Raw genomic sequence first — 22,604 nt, 5'->3', positions numbered from 1 at the left:
CTTTGTTCCTCCATAATCTAGATTTAACTTAAGAGGAATGAGCGGCTCTTATGTAAGCATCCTGCTGTTGCAGAATTCTTTTCTTATCATTGGATTATTGAGAAAAGTCTGTTTCCACATTTGGAAGGCATTCCTTTGTAAGGAGCACTCAGTACTTTTTGAATGGGTCAAATTTAACTTCAAGGGCCACAGATGGTGGTTGTTGTTGACCTGGTGAAGTGATTTTATGATGGTGAAGTGATTTTATGTTGTCTTAGCCAATAGGAAAGCATTTGTTATCCTTCCTTCCTTCCTTCCTTCCTTCCTTCCTTCCTTCCTTCCTTCCTTCCTTCCTTCCTCCCTCCCTCCCTCCCTCCCTCCCTCCCTCCCTCCCTCCCTCCCTCCCTTCTTCCCTTTCTCCTTTCCTCTCTTCCTCCCTTCTTCCCTTCCTCTCTTCCTCAGAGGTGGAAACTCATTTTGTAGGCCAAACTAGCCTGGAACTCACAGAGATCTGACTGTCTCTACTTCTAGGCGTTGAAATCAAAGACATGGACCACCTCACTTGGCCCATTTGCCATTTTTTTTTTTTTTTACCCCATGCCTCCCAGTGCTAGCTTTCCCTTGTATCTACCAGGTGCTTGAGTGAGCCTTACATGATGAAACTTGGCATTGGTTTCGAGAGCACTAATTTTTACTCTGTCAGCTTAGGGGGCCCTAACAACACAGAGTGGTTTTCACAGCAGAATCCCTTGAGTTAACTTGATGAACTTCGTATATCTAGACAATATATCTCTAAAATTATCCCATGAAAAGAAAAGAAAATGATGCTCAAATTTTTATTCATTTTTTTTTTCAAAAGCCATTTTGAAAAGCTTGTGAACCACTGGGATCCCAGATCTGAAGTTTTCTAGGAATAAGAAATGAAACCTGACATCTGTGCCATATCCACCATCTACTGGTAGTTTTTTCTAAGGAGTGAGGTTTATGGAGTAATTATAACTTTTGTGACTAATATGGCCAGAGATGAAGAGGTTCCGGGGTTGGAAATAGAGTTGAGTAATTTGATGTAATAGCTAAAGTTGGTGTGCCTTCATGATAGGGATTTTTGTGGCATCAGTGTGTCTGCTTCAAACACACCCTTTAAGGACGTTATGGCAAATGATTCAGGTTAGACATCCATGAACTGTAACATGATAGTCCCTTTTTATGGAGCTGTGAACATTTTCTGGTACTTGTTTCTCAATCCACCGCCTTTCAGTTGGTGCCATCAAGGCGCTCGGGACCAGTTTGTGACAGAGAGATTGCCTCGCTGGCTTATAAAGTTTTGAACTTTGCCTGAGATTGCACACCAGCTTTATTTCTCCACTGTTCCCCAGTCATTTGTGCATTAGAGCTAAGTGGGGAAAGTCTGATTCTGTGTAATCTATCCCCACCCCCATTTATTTTTTTTAGGTACTTTACATCCCATCCCGATTGTATGTTCCTCTCTTTCCTTTCCTCTTAATCCTGCTCCCCCTTCCTTTCCTCCTCAGAGCAGGAGAGACCTCAGTGGTATATCAACCTCCCTTGGCATATCAAGAGGCAGTAGGTCTAGGCAGCCCATTTAGGGGAAAGGGATCCAGAGGCAGGAAACAGAGTCAGAGACAGTCCTGCTCCGCTCGTCAGGGGGCCCTCATGAAGACCACACTGCACATCTGCTACATATGTGTAGGGGGTCTAGGTCTGTACATACATGTTCTTTGGTTGGTGGTTAGTCTATGAGACCCTTTTGGCCCAGGTTAGTTGATTGTAGGTTTTCTTGTGGTGTCCTTGACCTCTCTGGCTTCTTCAATCCTTCATCCCCCTCTTCCACAAGATTCCCCAAACTCCATCTAATGTTTGGCTTTGTGTCTCTACATCTGTTTCTATCAGCTACTGGGTGAAGCCCTTCAGGGGACAGTTACTTGCTCCTGTGTGCAAGTAGATCAGAATATGATTAATAATGATCAGGGTTGGCTGTCTCTCATAGGATGGGTCTCAAGTTGGGCCAATCATGGGCTGGCCATTCCCTCAGTTTCTGTTCCATCTTTATCATTGTGCATCTTATAGGCAGGACACATTTTGGGTTCAAATTTGGGGCTGAAGGTTTTGTGGGTTGATTTGGTGTTCCCATCTCTTTGTCATAAGTCTTGCCTGGTTACAGGAGGTGGCCATTTCTGTTGCTAGGAGTCTTAGCTAGGGTGACCCTTATAGATTTCGGGGAGTTTCCCTGCTCTAGCTAGTCCCAGGAATATGCCCCCACTACCGATTTCAGTTCCTTTTCCCAGTTCTCTTCCCCTCAGTCCTTTTCATACTCGGCCCCTCCTGTTCCCCTCCCCATCCTCTATTTCACCAGTTCCCTCCATCTATATACTTCCAATGTCTATTTTATTTTCTCTTCTGTGTGAGATTCAAGCATCCTCCCTTGGGCTCTCCTTGTTACTTAGCTTCTTAGGGCCTGTGGATTGTAGCATGATTATCCTATACTTTATGGCTCATATCCACTTATAAGTGAGTACATACCATGATTGTCTTTCTGGGTCTGGATTATCTCACTTAGGATGATATTTTCTAGTGCCATTCATTTGCCTGCAAATTTCATGATATTCTTGTTTTTAATAGCTGAGTAGTATTTCCTTGTGTAAATGAAACACATTTTCTTTATCCATTCTTCAGTTGAGGAACATCTAGGTTGTTTCCAGTTTCTGGCTATTATGAATAAAACTGCTATGAACATAGTTGAGCAAATTTCCTTGTGGAATGGTGGAGTGTCTTTTGGGTATATGTCCAGGAGAGGTATAGCTGGGTCTTGAGTAGAACTATTCCCAAGTTTTTGAGAAACCACCAAATTGATTTTCAAAGTGGTTGTACAAGTTTGCATGGAGGAGTGTTCCCCTTGCTCTACATTCTCGCCAGCATGTGCTGTCACTTGAGTTTTGTTTTGTTTTGTTTTTTTAAAATCTTAGCCATTCTGACAGGTCTAAGATGGAATCTCAGATTTGTTTTGATTTGCATTTTCCTGATGACTAAGGACATTGAAGTTTTTTTTTTTAAGTGCTTCTTGGCCATTTGAGATTATTCTGTTGAGAATTCTCTGTTTAGCTCTATATTTCATTTTAATTGGATTATTTGGTTTGTTGGTATTTAATTTCTTGAGTTGTTAATATATTTTGGATATCAGCCCTTGGCCAGACGTAGGGTTGGTAAAGAACTTTTCCCAATCTGTAGGCTGCTCTTTTGACCTTTTGATGGTGTCCTTTTTTTGCAGAAGCCTTTTAGTTTCATGAGATCTTATTTATTTAATTGTTGATTTTAGTGCCTGAGCTGTTGGTGTTCTGTTCAGGAAGTTGTCTCCTGTGCCAATGCATTCAAGGCTCTTCCTCACTTTCTCTTCTATTAGGTTTAGTGTATCTGGTTTTATGTTGAGGTCTTTAATTCACTTGGACTTGAGTTTTGTGCAGTGTAATAGATCTGTTTGCATTCTTCTGCATGCAGATATCCAGCAACATTTGCAGAATATGCTATCTTTGTTCTATTGTGTGGTTTTGGCTTCTTTGTCAAGGTGTCTGTAAGTGTGTGGGTTTATTTCTAGGTCTTTGATTAAGTTTCATTGATAAGCCATGCCAATACCATGAGTTTTTTTTTAATAATTTATTTAATTTTATTTTTTATGTGCATTAGTGTGAAGGTGTCACATCCCTTGGAATTGGGGTTACAGACAGTTGTAAGCTTTCATGTGGATGCTGGGAATCGAACCAAGGTCCTTTGGAAGAGCAGACAGTGCTCTTAACCACTGAGCCATTTGCTCAGCCCCCACCATGAGGTTTTTATTACTATTATTCTGTAGTACAGCTTAAAATCAGGGATAGAGATATCTTCAGAAGTTCATTTATTGTATTGGATAATTTTTGCTATTCTGAGTTTTTTGTTTTTCCATATGAAGTTGAATATTGTTCTTTCAAGACCTGTAAAGAATTGTGTTGGAATTTTGATGAGAATTGTGTTGAATCTCTAGATAGCTTTTGGTAAGATGGCCATTTTTAGTATGTTAATCCTGCTGATACATGAACATGGGAGATCTTTCTATCTTTTAATATATTCTTCGTTTTCTTTCTTCAAAGACTTGAAATTCTTGTCATAGAGGTCTTTCACTTGCTTGCTTAGAAGCAAGCAAGTTACCCAAAGATATTTTATATTATTTGTGGCTATTTGTGATACCTTTTCTCTAATTTCTTTCTCAGCACATTTATTGTTTAGGTCCAGGAGGGATACTTATTTTATTTATTTATTTATGTATTTATATTTAGTTTTGTAACATGCCACTTTGATGAAGGTGTTTATCAGTAGGAGTACTCTGGTAGAACTTTTAGGGTCACTTATGTCTACTATTAGATTATCTGCAAATAGTGATACTTGGCTTCCCAATTTTGTATCCCCCTAATCTCCTTTAGTTGTCTTACAGCTTTTGCTAGAACTTCAGGTACTATATTGAATAGATATGGAGACAGTGGACAGCCTTGTCTTGCCCATGATTTCAGTAGAATTGATTTCTGTCTCTCTCCATTAATTTGATATTGGCTATAGACTTGCTGTATATTATTACCTTTATTGTGTTTAGGTGTGTGCCTGTATCCCTGATCTCTCCAAGATTTTTAACATAAAGGGGTGTTAGATTTTTGTCAAAGACTTTTTCAGCATCTAATCAGATGATCATGTAATTTTTTTAAATTTTCAGTTTGTTTATATGGTGGATTATATTGATGGATTTTCCTATGTTGAACCACCCCTGCATCCCTGGGATAAAGCCTACTTAACCATGGTGGGTGATATTTTTCATGTGTTTTTAGATTTGTTTTGTGAGCATTTTATTGAGTATTTTTGCATCAATGTTCCTCAGGGAAATTGGTCTGAAATTCTCTTTGTTGAGTCTTTTTGTGGTTTATGTATCAAGGTGACTGTGGTCTCATAGAATGAGTTTGGCATTCTCCTTTTTGTTTCTATTTTGTGAAATGGCTTAAGGAATGCTGGTATTAGCTCTTCTATGAAAGTTGGATAGGATTCTCAAAAAATCATTCATTTCATTTACATTTTTCAAAATCTGTGAAGTACAGGTTTTTGAAGTAAGACCTAATGATCCTTTGGATTTCCCTAGTGTCTGTTGTGATGTCCCCCTGTTCATCTCTGCTTTCATTAATTTTGATATTCTCTCTTTGCCTTTTAGTTAGTTGGCTGAGGATTCATCTATCCTGTTGATTTTTCTCAAAGAACCAGCTTTCAGTTTAGTTGATTATTTGTGCTGTTCTCTTTGTTTCTAATTTGTTGATTTCAGCCCTGGGTTTGATTATTTCCTGCCATCTATTCTCTTGTGTGTTTACTTCTTTTTTTCCTAGAGCTTTCAGATGTGCTGTTAAGTTCCTACTATGAGATCTTCAAATTTCTTGATGAAGGCACTTAGTGCTATGCTCTTTCCTCTTAACACTGCTTTCATTGTGTCCCATAGGTATGGGTATGTTGTGCCTTTATTTTCATTGAATTCTAGAAAGTCCTCAATTTATTTCTTTATTTCTTTCTTGACCCAATGGTCATTGAGTAGAGATCTGTTCAGTTTCCATGCATTTGTAGGCTTTTTGTTATTTCTGTTGTTGTTGAAGTCCAGCTTCATGGTGGTCTGATAAGATACAAGGGATTATTTAAATTTTTGTGTATCTGTTGAGGCTTGCTTTGTGACAGAGTATATGGTCAATTTTGGAGAAAATTTTTTAATTTTAATTTTTCATAATCTATTCACTTTATATCCTGATTATAGCTTGCTCCCTTGCCTCCTCCCAGTCTCCCCCACCCTCCATCTCCCCCACAATCCTCCTCCATTAGTCTGCTAAAAGGGAGAGTCTTCCTCCCCTACCTTCTGATTCAAGCCTATCAAGTCTCATCAGGACTTCCAGGATTCTCTGCCTCTATGGCCTGGCAAGGTCACCCTTGCCAGGTGACCTTGGGTCACTTGGGTGAAGTGATCAAAGATCAGGCAATGAGCAGAGTTTGTGTCAGAGATGACCCCTGCTGCCCTCATTAGGGAATGTACATGGAGACTGAGCTGCGTATGGGCTACATCTGAGTAGGAAGTCTAGGTCCTCTCCATGTCCTTGATTGGTGCATCAATCTCTGCAGGGCCCCCTAGGCCCAGATATCTTGGCTTTGTTGGTCTTGGAGAAGATTTTATGAGGTGCTGAGAAGAAGATATATTCATTTGTGTTTGGGTGAAATGTTCTGTAGATGTCTGTTAGGTCCATTTGATTCATAACATGTCAGGTTCATTATTTCTCTCTTCAGTTTCTGTCTCAATGATCTGTCCATTGGTAAGAGTGTGGTGTTGAAGTCTCCCACTATTAAAATGTGGGGTTTGATGTGTGATTTAAGCATTAGTAATGTTTCTTTTAAGAATGTGGGTACCCTTTTGCTTGGGGCATAGATATTCAGAATTGAGACATCATCTTGGTGGATTTTTCCTTTGATGAGTATGAAGTGTCCTTCCCCATCTCTTGATTAATTTTGGTTGAAAGTCTATTTTATTAGATATTAGAATGGCTACTCCAGCTTGTTTCTTGGGTCTGTTTGCTTGGAAAACCTTTTTTCCTGCCCTTTACTCTGAAGTAATGCCTGTCTTTGTCACTGAGGTGTGTTTCTTGTATACAGCAGAATGATGGATCCTCTTTTCATATCCATTATTTTAATTTGTGTCTTTTTGGGGGGGGGGAATTGAATCCATTGATGTTGAGTGATCTTAAAAGATTTTTTAAATTGAATTTTGTTTATATATTTATTTATTATAATTTATTCATGTAGCATCCCTGCTGTAGCCCCCTCCCTTGCCTCCTCTCAGTGCCACCGACCCTCTCTCTTCTTCCCCTATACCCTTTCCCTAGTACCCTGATAGGATATCAGGTTTCAGATGTTGAGCGATTTTAAGGACCAATGATTGTTAATTCCTGTTATTTTGGTGTTGGTGGTAGTGTGTGTATGTATGTATGTGTGTGTGTGCATGTACTTCTTTTCTTTTTGCTGGTGTTATTTATTTCCTGTGAGGGTTTTTTTTTGGGGGGGGTGTAGTTAACCTCCATGGGTTGGAATTTTCTTCTGGTATATTCTGTGGGACTAGATTTGTGGATAGTTATTGTTTATATTTGGTTTTGTTGTGGAATATTTTTTATTCTCCATTTAAGGTGATTGAAAGTTTTGGTAGGTATAGTAATCTGGGCCTACATCTGTGGTCACTTTGAGTCTATAAGACATTTTCTCAGGCTCTTCTGGCTTTTAGAGTCTCTTTTTGGAAGTCAAGTATAATTCTGCTAGGTCTAAATTTATATGTATTTCAGCCTTTTACCCTTGCTTTTTTACCCTTTCTTTGTTCTGTACATTTAGTGTGTTGATTATTTGGAGGCAGGGAGATTTTCTTTTCTGGTCCAATCTAATGGTGTTCTGTAAGCTTCTTGTATGGTTATAGGCCTCTCTTTCTTTAGGTTGGGGAAATTTTCTTTTGTGATTTTGTTAAAAATATTTTCCAGGCATTGGAGCTGGGACTCTTCTTCTTCTATTCCTATCATTCTTTGGTTTGGTCTTTCCCTTGTGTGCCATATTTCTTGGATGTTTTGTGTCAGGAACTTTTTAGATTTGGTATTTTCTTTGACCGATGTATTGATTTATTCTACTGTAGCTTCTTCACCTAAGATTCTCTTTTCCATCTCTTGAATTTTCTTAGTGATGCTCGCATCTATAGATCCTGTTTTCTTCATTAGGTTTTTCCATCTCCAGTATTCTTGTCAGTTTGTGTTTTCTTTTTTGCTTCTATTTCCATTTTCTGTTCTTAAACTGTTTTATTCATTTTCTTTACCTATTTCATTCTATGTTTCTGTATATCTGTAAGGGATTTATTCATTTCATCTTTAAAGGCTTCTATCGTCCATGTAAGATTGGATTTAAGGTCATCTTCTTGTGCTCCTGCTGTGTAAGGACATCTAGGGCTTGCAGTAGTGGGATAGCTGGGCTCTGGTTGTGCCCTGGCTCTTATGGATTGTGTTTTTATGTTGTTCTTTAGCCATCTGGATGTTCCTGGTGCCTTCAGGACTCCTGGATGTACCTGGGCCCAGCAGGTCTCTTTGGGAATCCAGGGAGATATGTGGCCAGGATAATGGAGCTCAGGGGATAGCTCATGGCTGCTGGTTGTGCCCCACAGGGACATGGCAGGCAGGGAATTTGGGGGAGGGGAGGGGTCTGTTCTGGATGTTTCTGAAGCCAGCAGGCCTCCATAGGAAGGCAAGCAGAGCAGCAGCCTGGAAGATGGAGCTCAGGGGACCTGCTTCATCTGTCTTGACAAGAGTATTTAAAAGGTTGGTGCCAGCACAAGCAGTATGATGGGGCAACTTTCCCAAACAATGAGGAAGCTGGTGTCCATAGACAAGCACAGTAGCTCGTTTCCAGCTTTGGGGGTGCGGCCGAGAACCAAGCAGGCTGCCCGGCAGGAACGTGTGGTGTGGGCTTCGTAAGAATGTGTCACAGATGTGCCCCATGTCAGCGTCACAGGCATCAACCCAAATGGCTTGAAAGATCAGCTGTGATTAATAGTAGTCAGTTTGAAGTTAGAGTCATCTGCTTAAAATTCAGCCAAACAAATGTTAGTTTGCTTGCTAGATCCTGTGATTAAGGTTATTTTTGGAAAAAAAAAAAAAAAGAAGAAAAGAAAACCAACAACTGTGGATGGGGGAATGTTTTGGTTGTTTTTGTGATTTATTGGTCTCTTTTTTGCATCATGGTTTAGGCGTCTAGCTATTTCCTAAGATGCTGTGGGTTGAGCTTCTGTTCTATGATGTGGTTTGATTTTTTTTTAAGGGAATATAAGGGGATCTTGTCTCTCATTTTAATGTCTTACTTTCTGACAGTGACTAACTTGATCTTGTTCTTTCTCTCTCATCCCTCATTTTCCATGGATATTCACATACACATACAACACACACACACACACACACACACACACACACACCAAAAACAAACAAACAGACAGACAAACAAGAGCCCTACAAATTAGTTCGTTTAAACTCTGACTTGAAACTGTTCATGCTGTTTCTGTACAGGAAATGAGACTCCAGTCCATTTTCACGGTCAACCCTGTTTTATCTTAACTGCCACTAGCCCCAGACAGGAAAAGTGAGAAGAAAGAAAAGCAGGAGAAATGCTGCCTTCTTACCTTCACCCCTGCATCCATACATTAATGTCCCCCCTTCCCTTCCCCATGAGTGCTCTGTTTGAACTGAGCTGGTGTCATCTCTTGTATGTAACTCTTACTGTTAATCTCTGCTTTCTTTTAAATGATCACATGATACCTTACTAATGTAGCCATGCCGAGATTCTTAGGCGTCCTGTGTCTCACATTTGAGGCCCGTAGTAGACATTTTTTTGTGCATGTAACTTTTCACTTGGGGAATTTAATTACTCATCTTAAAAGAAGTAGACTTAATAGGTCAGAATATGGATGTTTTTCTGGCTTGGCACACAGTACCAAATTGCTTTCCATAAGGGTTGTCCTAATTTACAGTATTTCCCTCCCCCTAGGGTGCGGTGTACCTACTTCACTTTCTTACCACCTTTAGGAACTGTCGTTAAAATAATATATATTTTTGAAGTTATTGTGTGTAATATGTACCTCATTTAAATATATGAACATCTCATAATAAGGAGGTTATTATAATTATATATCCTTTGAGTTTCTGAGTCTATTATAAAAATTGATGGCCAGATAGTTCTATCCTCAAGTGAACCATGATCATAAAAATATGTCATATTTTGTACTTTATTAGAATTTTACATTTATTTCCTACTAGTAATAAACTTCATGCTGTTTCTGTACAGGAAATGAGACTCCAGTCCATTTTCACGGTCAAGAATTTCTCAGTAGGATTCTTTTGGAATTTACTGGTACTGTTGCATTGACACAGAGTTTGTAATTATTAGGAAAGAACAGGGTTTTCACACCTTTTCTGCGTGAGTTTCTTTAGGAATTAAAAGTGGGGGTTGCTTAGAGAAGTAATTAAAACTGGAGTAGGTATCAGAATCAGCAGCAGCTCTTGCTGAGACCCTGCTAGGATATAGCCCCAGAATTCTGATTTAACGGTTCTGAGTTGGAGGATGTGATGTGAAGGTTTTGAATATGCACATTTTAACTAGAGGCATCCTAGGACAACAGATGAGACTAAGCCAGCAAGTGCCTGTGGTCAAGAGGGCAAAGCTGTGTGTCTCTGTGGCATTTGGTGGCTTCATGGTTCCCTGTTGTGCGTTCCTGTTTTCCGATGCCTGGAACGAGGGTTCTTAGGCCTGGTACTCAGAAGCTGATGTGGGTGAGTCCCCAGAGCTCTGTATCTCCACTGCGGCAGGAGAAGAATATAAAAAAAATATCCTAGGCTCTTATTATATTCTATGATGCTATTATTTAGATCTGTTTTACCATTGGAAAAATACTGATAGTGCCAAGCTGAAAAGGTGGTGGTGAGGTGAGATCACCTAAGTTTGCCTGATGTGTAAGGAGTATTCTGGCTGCCATGTGTTGGTTCCCTTTCACTGGAAGTAGGTTTTCAGGAGCTTCCAGATCTTTGGCCCTCCCGACCCCACTGTCTACCTCTTCACCGCTTCCCTGTGATACATTTGTCTCCCCACTTCCCTGCCTATAGGAAGGCTGTGTGTGTGGGAGGGAACACTCTTATTTCCCTGACTTTAATTATTTTGTGATGGAGTCCATGTCCTGATGTGCCAAAAACAATCGTATCACAGGGGGAAAAGCCGAAACAAAACAAAACCCATCCTTGCTGGGCAAGCTGCGTCTCTCACAGGGTGGGCACCAGGAAACACTCATTAGAGTAAACGTATGTTTGGCACATGTAGTTTCAGAAACCTCTTCTAATGACTCCTTGAGTTTGCCAGGAGCCGTGTGTGCTTCCGTTCCTAAACACAATGGCTCGTATATGGGAGCCATGACAACGCTGGCTGTCCAGCATGCTACATGATGTGAATTCACTACCTTAGTGAGTACTTAGGTTTGAGCGGATGAATCAGCACCGGGAAAATGTTCATACTCATTAAAGTAATTTGAAAGTTTTTATTCAGTTGTTGATTTTAACCTTTAGGGGAGTGACTGGGGACAGGAATGTGGAGGCGAGGCTGGAGGAAGTGTTATTTTTTGTTCCGTCAATCTGGAATTTCATGTCCCTGATTTGGAGGTACCAAACAGGGGAGGACCATCAGTTGGCCTCATGCTGAAATGAGATAGAGTCATCAGAACTTTACGAGAAGCTGTCTGTTTGGTGTCCTTCTGGCTCTCCTCTAAGACAAATATTTGTGTCTTCAACTTTGTAACAGTCTCAGCCTTTTCAGAACATGGCCCTTCTTCTCAAGAGGCCTCCACAGTTCCAGGACGTTCCAGCTCTCTGGGGCTTTTGTCTCTCTAGATTTGGGTGTGGGACATGCAGTTCTTCACATGCAGTTCTTTCTAGGGTAGCCATGAAGCTACTCTAGAAAAACCCCCCTCCAACAACATAAGATATTATTTTAGCCATGCCCAACTGTACGGCATTATAAGCTGATGTCTTTTGCTCCTTTCCTCTATGAGGCTGGGTTTGGACTTGGATGCATATGGTTCCATATGCTCGTGAGTTGCAGTGGAGGTGATGGGGTCATGACACAACTGTCACAGACCTCCCTTTGGCACATGCTGTGTACTTCCCCTGCATGCTTTCAGAGCTGTTGGCTGTGGGTTCCTGATCCTCTGTGTCCAGTACTCAGGTCCAAACTCCCTTAACCACAACAGACAGATTTCCCCAGAGCTTTGGAATTGAAAACTTCTTCCTTGCTTATTTGGCAGTGAGGGAGGACTGGGAGAGCCAGGGCTTTCTGGGAGACATCCTTCTGTATATGACAAGCCTTGTCCATGTATGAGTCATCTTTTATGTGTGTGATGATATTAAATTATTTTGACATTGTATTATGAGGCATGATAGTTAAAGCAACACAAATACTGAACATCCTTCTGTGAACCCCCACCACACCAAGATTCATCCATACACATACTTCTTCATGATTTGTTTATATATCCAAATGCAACATCTACCAGTGTCATGTAAGTTTTTTTGCTTCATATTTGTTCTTGGATCCTCTCCTCCCGTCCCTTCCCCCCCGTTTCTGTCCTCCCCTCCTCTGTCCTCTTCTCCCATCCTCTCTACTTTCTCTTCCCCTTCTCCAGCCCCTCTTCTCTTCCTTCTCCCTACCTCCTTTCCCCTCCCCTCTCCTCTCCTCCCCTTCTCCCCTTCTTCCCTCCCTCCCTCCCTCCCTCCCTCCCTCCCTCCCTCCCTCCCTCCCTCCCTCCCTCCCTCCTCCTCCTCCTCCTCCTCCTCCTCCTCCTTCCTTCCTTCCTTCCTTCCTTCCTTCCTTCCTTCCTTCCTTCCTTCTCATTTTGGTAGCCCTGATGGACCTGGGCCCTGACTATGTGAACTAACCTTTGTGGAAGTGTGCTCCAAGGAATATCCAGGGAGCTCTTGTTTCTAGACCCAGGGGTACTCAGTACTTTCTAGAGAGAGTGTGTGTGGTAGGCATTGTGGATGGTTTGCACATGAACTCTGTGATGTATATTTTAAAGATTTGGAAAACTATGGCATGATTAGCTGAGAGCCTTGCTCAGAGTCATGCAGCATATTATAAGTTAAGGGTGTTGGGAAAGCTAGATTTGCCCCAAAGAACAGAAACTTTCCATTAGAAATATGCACCCCGAGGGATGGGGTGACAACACAGGAACACCAATTATATAAATTAATCACACATGTCCAAAGCTGTGGGGGAAGAAGTTGTGAACAAGCTCTTTTCTTTCTTTCTTATGTCCCTCTGAATCATCAGCAGCCTCAACAGGAAGGCCTGGACTGCCTGTTCTCTCCCTGACCGTTGCCTAATGTCATCTCTTCTCTGAATTCCTCTTATCATTTGCTGTCTGTACCATTCACTTGGCACTTGAAGTATTCTGTATATCTGTTCTTATTGCCTGTTTTGAGACAAAGTCTCTCTATGTAGCCCTAAGGATTGGCCTGCCTCTGACTCCAGAGTGCTGGGATTAAAGACATGTATCTTTAGTTGTTTTCCCCAGTTCTTAGTATCCTCTCTGCTGGCTCATGATGCTCCAGTGTTACCTCTGGAGGACTTACAGTTCACTTTTCTTGCTTAGCCAAACGGCGTGTCACATTCAGGCAGAAGCTGAGTAACAGGTATAAGTCAGTCACTCTGTAACCGGCAGCATAAGTCTTTGAACACCTTGGAATCACAGCCCATGCCCCTTCCCCCTACTTTCTACCGCGTATGCCAGATCTGCTCAACAGGGACTCCTCATCTTTCCAGTGTGGGAGGCTCTTATGTTGCTTCTCCTTGATCCATAAGCTCCTTTGACTTGGAGATACCCTCTCTGACAGTTTTTCTTTCCCTAGCCTCCGACTGGCCTGCCTTCGCAATTACTCATTTTCAGCCCCCTGCCATGCCCCGAGCCCTGCAGCTTCTACAACTTCTTCTTGGCTTCCACACACCGAATCTCTAGAAACTCCTTAGGAAACTACAGGGTCTCTTTCTCCAAGCTCTATCCCATTGCTCTTATCTCCAAGATCAGCTGATAATTCTCCTTTCAGTTCTCTTTCATTTTATTTTTGTTGTTTATCATCAGCATTGCATCTTTTTCATTTCTGTGTTTCTACTGCTGGGCTCAACCTCTAATGCACAGGTGTAGTGGAATGCCATCTGTAGCGGAAAGACAACAGTAGTGTTTTTTTTTTTTTAATTTTTTTAACTCTATTTGGGGTGTTGAGGCCTCTACCTCCCTTCCACCCCCCCAACCTTAAGTAGGAGAGAGAAAAGGTTAGTGGGGAGAGGGGGCCAGACCCCTTTACTTCTCCCAGCTAGTTAGGATCAAGTGGTTCTTTTAGAGTTCTATACCAGTCTCTGTCAACTGCAGACACAGCAAGCAGTCTCCTCCACAGTTCTGCGCCCCAAAGCATTTCTCTCCCTCTGTCTGCTCCAAACGGCCACACCATCTCTGGTCTCTGGTCTCTAGTCTCTCCAGACTGCCACAAGCCACATGCTAACACTGAAATGCCATCCCTTCTCATTCTCGTATTTATACTGCGTCCTAGACAATACCCCTCTCCATGCGGCACATGGAAGGCTGTTACCACTGGCAAAGGCCATGCCTTACAGGTTAACAGTTAACAGGTGTGCACAAACTGTAGCTCAACCAAAATCCCACTCTTAGGATTAAAACAAAAACATATTTACATAGCATACAAAGAAACCAAAACTTCCATTACTTACAGTTTAGGGGATCAAATAACTATTGAATCAATTTGAGAGCTAACACATAAACTTCAGAGAATTTCTCCATTCCAAGTAAGAGTAAATAGTGGGGTGGAAAAGTATTGATGGAGTTGGGGAGACAGCTCGGTGCTTACAGGCGGATGTGACTTGAATCCCAGGAAAGTATGGAGAAAGGCTGGGCATGATGACACAGACTTGTAATCCCAATGCTGGGGAGGCAAAGTCAGGAAGATCTCTGGAGCCTGCTATTCAGCCAACCTGGTCAACTTGACCAGTGAGAGACCCTGTCTCAAACAAAACAAAGCAACATGAAAACAAAACAAAAAGGTAGATGGCATCTAAATAATGTTACCTGGCGTTGACTTCTAGATCAGTACAAATATGCCCCCTGATACAAATATCCCTTCCCTAACACCTACAAAGGCACACAAATACACAAACAAACAACAGTTTTGAAGTACTTTTGTACAAGGTTTGTATTATCTAATGCAAAAGGAGAGATACTTGTGCTGTCTTCTAGAAGGTGATTTTCCTCAGCATTTAACTTGACAGTCTACTTGAAATAGATACAAGGTACTTTGGGCCAATAGAAAAAAATGGCTTTCCTTCACCAAAGTGAATTTCCTCCAAAAGAATGTTGTAGTTGAATCCCAGGGTGTTATTTTAATTAATTCATTTTCAGAGGGGCTTAGCCAGAGTCAGATGGAAACAGTGAGTTGGAGCCAATGGTTGAAGAAAGAGAAGCATGACTTAGTGATCCATGTACAGTGAATTAAATGCTTTTTGCTTGAGAACCTCCATTCCTTTGTTAACACATGGCAACATTTAATAAGGTCAAAATGTGAGAAATAGAAACACGATGGATCAAGGTTTTGTATAGCGATGTGCGTTGTTGGGCTTGCTAGATCTTGTCTTTTCAATATTCACCTGTGGTCTCTCTCTCTCTCTCTCTCTCTCTCTCTCTCTCTCTCTCTCTCTCTCTGTGTGTGTGTGTGTGTGTGTGTGTGTATCTAAGGGTTTACTGAAAAATCCAGCTTCATGGTTAATGCTACATCTTAAAGACCTAATCCAGGCTATGAAGTGTATCTCCGTTGGAAAATGGAGAGATGGTGAATGGCACCTTGCTTTCTGTTTCCTGTGAATGTATGTGGCCCTACATACATTTTTAGCTTGATAAGCATTTGTGTTTGGGGTGGCTTCTCCAAGTATTGAAAGGTGAAAGAAGCCATTTTTGTTGGAATGTGTCCAGGGATCCTTCCAAGAGCTGCAGCTAAGATTCTGAGATGGTGTAGCTACCTCCTGGTTTATGCCCAGTGGTGTATGCCCATTAAGAGCTATTGATATTTGCTCAGAAAATCGGGATCCATGTCTCAGTTGCAGTGATACAGTGTGGCTGTGTTACATAGAACTGACAAAGTGTCAGCTAGAATTTTTAAGATACGCTTTAGACTACTTTCCATTTTAAAAATAAACTGCTGAGTTTATGAGGCCTCGAAACTCTAGTATTTCTAGAACAGATGCTCCTCATCCCTGAGATCCTGCATAAGTGGTTTGTATTTATGTGAAATTGGTGCAAATGGATTCTCGCTAATCTCTGTGACAAATGAAAAGGGGATTGAAGCTTTTTTAGGGGGCCCGCAAGAGTGGAAAAGCTTAATTATACCTTTTACTCACAGCCTCCTTCTGTCCTCTACAAGAGCCCCTTCTGTATCTAGGAATAGAAATAAGTTACATGCAAGAAGGAAGAGGGCTGGCAGCTGAGTTAGTCACTGACCGCATTGTTGATGAAGGAAGCTAAGTAATAATTTTACTGGTTTTCTCTCTGTAAGAGGACAGGTCTCTCTGCTAGTTCCACATGGCAGGGTTTTAAATTGATTTTTGGGATTCCTCATCTTTGTTAAAAGACAGGTACTGATAATAACTTCAGGAGCTATCAAACAGATGTTTGCATGTAGTAGGTGAGGACATGCCTTGTGTGTGCAGTGAGTGACGGGGGAAATGAGGACCTCGGATTACATTATTTGCATGCCCTTAATAGAAAAGGATCATTTCAAAGCAATGCGTTTTTTGGACAAAATAATTTCATAACAAAAAGTGACTTGGGTGATGGTCTTGATTTCCTTGTTTACCTCTAGATGTTTGCAGGTAATTTTTAAAAAAGATGTATTTATTTTATGCATATGAGTACTTTGCCTGCATATGTGTCCCTGCTGCCGATGGAGGTCAGAAGAGGGTGTGGGATCCCCTGGAACTGAATCTAGAGATGGCTGTGAGCTCTTTATACACACTGCTGGAGTGGTTTGTTTAGTACTTATGATTGCATGACAGGATTTTATGTCATCTTCTCCCACAGGGCCTATTTCCTGCAGGGTATGTATTTATTGCCTTGCTCTCAACTTATTTTAGGGCCTGCCTGTAGCTTCCAAAGCTGTCTTGATGTAGGAGAGAGGTGGCTGGCACTTTATCCTGTCACATGATAACCCACGACAAAGAGCAGGGAAACCCCCGGGGTTGCTACACTCTCCTGCTAACCCAGCTAATTCTCATCTTGTTGTACACAGGTATAGTGGAAGATTACAAGCCTCCATTCTATGATGTTGTTCCTAATGACCCAAGTTTTGAAGATATGAGGAAAGTTGTCTGTGTGGATCAACAGAGGCCAAACATACCCAACAGATGGTTCTCAGACCCGGTAAGGATGCCAGGTTATTAGCATTAAGAGTTCACCCCAGCATTTGGTAGCTTCCTCGCAAGTTCTTCCTGGCGCTTAGTGTCTGCATGGTGTGCACCAGGCATCAATTTTTCTCCTTTACAGTTGCACGTAGGGTCCTAGAGCCTAACTGCATAGGTTTGGAAAATGGTGTAATTCTCGAAGAAGCCTAGTTGGTACATGTTGTTGACATGAGTGTCTGTGTGTGACCGGTGTCAAGAAGGAGATAACTCATTACCATTGCCCTAAAGCTTCACTGGCATGTCGAAACCAAGAGGCTTAGGGTGATGGCGATTAACTTTTGACTGTCGCTGTTCACCGAGAGAGTCTAAGAGCAGGCTGCACAATGCTGAGGAGCCTGAATTGTTGGTCATAAGTAGCAGCACATCAAAGACCCCAAGAAGTGATAGAGTTTGCAAATTTCACTAGTGTCTGTGGGCTTGTAACATTACTTTTAACAGCCAGAAAGCCCAAGGGGTTTAACTTGGCCTATGGCACTTGTCTGATAAATTAAGCTAGTAGTACTAAGATTTGAAAGGAAGTTCATGGCTTTCCTATTAGTGGTTAAGGCCTTGAGTGCTTTCTTAGAGAGGATGGCTGTAGCACAGCTAATATCTCAATACCTGCAACGTTCTTCAAAACAATTAGTGCAGCATCTGCCCCAGCTCCAGGACCACCAAAAAGCCAGTTTATGTGATGTTCCTTTTCTCTCCTCAGACATTAACATCTCTGGCAAAACTGATGAAAGAATGCTGGTATCAGAACCCATCTGCAAGGCTCACAGCACTGCGGATCAAAAAGACTTTGACCAAAATCGATAATTCCCTAGACAAATTAAAAACTGACTGTTGACATTCTCACCGGTGTCAAGAAGGAAGAGTCGACACGGCCATTGTCCAGCTGGGACCTAACGCTGGCCTGACCAGTTGTCGGAACAGAATCCATCTGTCTCCCTCCCGAAGTGGCTGCTTCAACAGAAGCAGGCGTCTCTCCCCAAGCCATGTTCCGGGGAGACACCCAAACCACCCAAACCTCTCTCAAAGACTGTGACCCACACGCTCGGCGACCTGTTCACACCGCAGTGACGAATGGTGGGCAGACATGGTTGCAAGGGGAGGGAACCGGAAGAACTCAAGAGAGATCCTGCAAGAGATCTGGGCATTAAGACAGTGGCTTTTTGCATATCTTTCACGGGTCTCCTAGACACTCCCCACGGGAAGCTCAAGGAGGTGGTGATTTCTTAATCAGCAATATTGGCTGCACTACTCTTCTTTGTTGCACTAGGAATTCTGTGCATTCCTTACTTGCACGGTTACCCTTAATTTTAAAGACCCAACTTGCCAAAACATTGGCTGCGTACTCCACTGGCCTGTCTTTGGATAATAGGAATTCAATTTGGCAGAACAACAACAACAAAAAAAAAATGTAATGTCGGACTTTGCTGCATTTTACACACGTGCTGATGTTTACAACGATGCGAACATTAGGAATTGTTTAGACACAACTTTGCAAATTATTTATTACTGGCGCACTTAGCGGTTTTCTTTACAAAACCGCCTTGTGCATACGTTAAAGCTTATTTTTATGTGGTCTTATGATTTTATTACCGAAATGTTTTTAACACCAGACTCTGAAATGGACATTTTCTTTTATTATCAGTTAAATTCACATTTTAAGCGCTTCACATTTTTTATGTGTGTAGACTGTAACCTTCTTTTCAGTTCGTATGCAAAACGTATTTAGTCATTACCCATGCGACACCACCCAATATATTACTGATTTAGAAGCAAAGATTTCAGTAGAATTTTAGTCCCAAACGCTGTGGGGGGTGGGGAAAATGCATCTTCTTCGGAATTATCCATTACGTGCATTTAAACTCTGCCAGAAAAAAAAAATAACTATTTTGTTTTAATCTACTTTTTGTATTTAGTAGTTATTTGTATAAATTAAATAAACTGTTTTCAAGTCAAATGGTGATTTTTTTAATGTATAAAAAAATTTGTGTGATCTAACATGCTTCATTTTGGGTGTGGTAGAGTCATAGAGCTAATTTGAAAATTTATTTGCTTTTCAAGGGGAGAGGCCTAAGAGGCTGGCTCACAATTTAAATTTGAGATTACCACCCTACCCCCATTCTTTTATGCTAAGATTCTTTTCCTCAGCTTCCCTCATCTTGTATGTACAGACCTCTCTGCCTGTCTGTCTCACCAGAGGCTGTGACTCTGAAAAGGCAGAAGGCTGTAAGGCAGGGCCCCAGTGAGCATAGAGGCTTCCACACCACAGCTCTTGGGAATCTGCCCTTCACTTTTTCCTTCTGGTCTACAACAGCCTTTAGAAGGTAGGATTTGGCAATTAAAAAGGGGGTGGGGACTCCAGGAGGTCCTCTGCAGGTGGTTAATAACTCCGTTAGCATTCATATCCTTGGCATATGGTAGAATTACATTCACCTTGTTTTGGTTGAAAATGGGCATCGTAATTCAAGTTCCATACTGCATAAAATTTACTATCTTAATAAATGTAGCATATGCGATTCAGGCATATTAAATACATCTACAGTTGTGCAATCATTTCTGGAGTTCGTTCACGGAACTCTCCTCATCTTACAAAACCAAATGCTGTACGGATTAAATGCCAACTCACCCTCCCCTCCCCCAACACACACACACACACACACACACACACACACACACACACACACACATATACACACCAGCCTGGTATCATCATTTGCCTTCCTGTATGAGTCTGACCACGTCAAGTTCTTCATGGAAATGGGATCATGCAGTATTTGTTCTTTAGAGAAAGCTGACTCACTTAGCACAGTGAATTCAAGTTTTATCCATGTCATGGCAGATGTCTGAACTTCCTTTTTTTCATGCTGAATAATATCCTATGTGCGTATATACAACTCCTTGTTTATCTGTGCATCTATTGATGGACCCTCCCAAGTTTTGGGTATTGAATGGCTAAAAGAACGCTGCTCTGAATGCTAGTAGACATCTATCTGTTTGACTTTTTGTTTTCAATTCTTTTTCCTGAATACTCAGAAGTTAAGCAGAGTTACTTATTTTTATTAAGATTTTGACTATGTTAAAAGTAAGTAGTTTGATGAATTTTAATAAATGTGCATGAATTGCTGGCGTTCGTGGAAACAGAACCCTACTGAGCAGCAGAACGTGTCAGCTCTAAGAAGGCTCCCTCCTGCTCACATCTTATTTCTTAGCCATCGTGTGCTCACCTGACCATTAACAGCATATTCAGTTGTTATAGAATACATTACAAGTAGAACCGTACTGCACGTGTGTGGGAAGAAGTGGGGTCACTGGGTAAGGGGTCCAGTCAATAGATGCTATCAATCTATTGACAGGGCTGTTCAGTGTTTATTCCTATGTGTTCTGTTTGTTCCGTGTCTTGACCAGTTCTTATGATTTCAGTGGTGGGTGTGTTGTACACACATTTCAGGAAAACAAGGAAACTAAAAGGAGAAGATGAATAAATGATGGTTTAAATAGCTCTTGCCATTCTCCTGGAGCTGAAAATGTCTCAGTTTGGACCTGTTCCATGAGAGCTATGTGTGTAGATCACTTACATTGCAGTCTTGACTTGGATGATCAACTGTGATCTCATTTGATACCCACCCACTGAGCCTGGCTTTTTCTGATCTAGTTTTGTAGACCAGTATGTTATATGTGGGTCTTAGAATGGCTAACTTAGAAGTAATTTTATCCCATCTGATTAACCTCTTCATGATTTTGAATTTTCTCTTTAAAATGTTTTTAAAATTATCCCTGTTGGTCATATCTATCTTATCTATCTATCTATCTATCTATCTATCTATCTATCTATCTATCTATCTATCTTTCTACCTATCTATCCATCCATCTATCTATCAATCTGTCTCTGTCTATCTATCTATCTATCTATCTATCTATCTATCTATCTATCTATCTATCATCTACTATATATCATCTATCTGTCATCTATCTATAATCTATCATCTATGTCTGTCTATCATCTATCTTCTATCATCTATCTATTTCTCTATCTCTATCTCTAGCTCAGGCTTCCTCTCCCCCACTCATCCAGTGCATGGGCTGGCCTGTGGATCCTGAGGGGAGGAAGCAGGGCCAAATGGCCAGGAGTGAGGGAACCTCAGGTGATGGTGAGCACATAAGAAACAGACTTACTAGAGACAGGTTTCAGTGAGACAGCTGTTTCATTGAGGGGAAAGTTATTTAAGTCTTTGGGGAGTGGATAGAGACTTTCAGGGTTCAGTGTACATCATTGGCTGGGGCCAATGTCCCAGTAATAACTTATTTGCATGAAGGAGAATTCTACGTGCTTGCCTGACATGACCTTATAAGGAGAGATGAAGTTTAACTGTAACCTGACCACCAGGCTACACAAACACCTCAAGGGTGGCAGAGGTGGGAAGAGCAGTAAGGCTACATTTGCAGGGACATGCAGGCCCAGAACAAGGAGGGAACTATCCTAGTCCTGACAGTCTCAAGGCAAGATTTTTGAGGTTTGGACCCGCCTCAAACTCACTCTTGCTGCAGGCCAGCTCTGCATCTATCATCTGTTATCTTTCTGTTTGTGTTGGGATGTCAATGTGTCATAGTAGGGCATACATTCAGGTCAGAAGACAATTTGCGAAAATCACTTGTCTCCTGCCATGTGGGTCGCAGAGATGGAATGCCAGTCATCAGTCTTAGGCAAGCATCTTTACTTTCTGAGCTCTGTCATTGACCACTGATTTTAAATTTTAACCTGAAGATTTGGAAGAAAAACTTTTTTCCTTTTTCAGATTAAAACATTTTTTTTCTGTGTGGGTGTTGTGTCTGCTTGTATGTCTATTAACATGTGTGTGCAGTGCCTGTGGACAACAGCAGAGGGCATCAGATTTTCTGTGAGTGGAGTTTCCAGAGTTATAAGTCACCATGTGGGTACAGGGACTTAAATTCCATTGTCTGGAAGACAGTGCTCTTAGCCATCTCTCTAGCCTGTGATTTTTATTTGGGTACTGCATAAGGTAAGAAGAAACCTAAGAGCCCTCTGGGAAAGCAGGTCAGTCTGATTCACCTTGGTATCCTTAGCAGGAAGTTGAGGTGCTGAGAGGCCTGCTGTTTGCCCAGGATGGAATGCTTAAGTCTAAGTTCAGGGTTGACCCTCCGGTCATACATCAGTCCTCAAAATGACTTCTCCACTCACTGTCATTGGGCCACATTCCCTAGCTGCAAAGCTCTGGCATGAAGACACATTTGTCTTTCTCCGTGCTTGAAAATGGGCCCCCTGGGGTAATGTCAAATCTGTGCGAGTATATATGTATGTATCCATCATCTCCTGTGATGGATTGTCATGTGTGCATGTGGAGGTCTGACAACCTACTGGAGGAGTCAGTTCTCTCTTTCCATGGTAGTCCTGGGTATCAACTCAAACTCAGCTTGTCAGACTGAGTTTGGTGGGCAAACACATCCAGCTGCTGAGAGCTATCTCACCAGCCCTGGGGAAGTATTTT

The 22,604-nt window shown here is 41.6% G+C and overlaps 1 protein-coding gene across 5 annotated transcripts in view; it reads left to right on the top strand.

Annotated features, from left to right (window-relative positions):
- Acvr1 (activin A receptor type 1) overlaps positions 1 to 19,057 on the top strand; it is a 124,330-nt gene extending 105,273 nt beyond the window's left edge. For all 5 annotated transcript variants that reach the window (XM_060390198.1, XM_021638751.2, XM_021638758.2 and 2 more), the window contains 2 exons: positions 16,938 to 17,068; positions 17,804 to 19,057. In XM_060390198.1, the coding sequence (XP_060246181.1) occupies positions 16,938 to 17,068; positions 17,804 to 17,938 (266 nt within the window). In that variant the 3' untranslated portion in view covers positions 17,939 to 19,057. The remainder of the gene's footprint in view (positions 1 to 16,937; positions 17,069 to 17,803) is intronic.
- The last annotated feature ends 3,547 nt before the right edge of the window (positions 19,058 to 22,604 follow it).

Source organism: Meriones unguiculatus, chromosome 8, assembly GCF_030254825.1.
Source record: "Meriones unguiculatus strain TT.TT164.6M chromosome 8, Bangor_MerUng_6.1, whole genome shotgun sequence".
NCBI classification, from domain to species: Eukaryota; Metazoa; Chordata; class Mammalia; order Rodentia; family Muridae; genus Meriones; species Meriones unguiculatus.
This window is presented reverse-complemented; position numbering and strand designations above follow the sequence as displayed.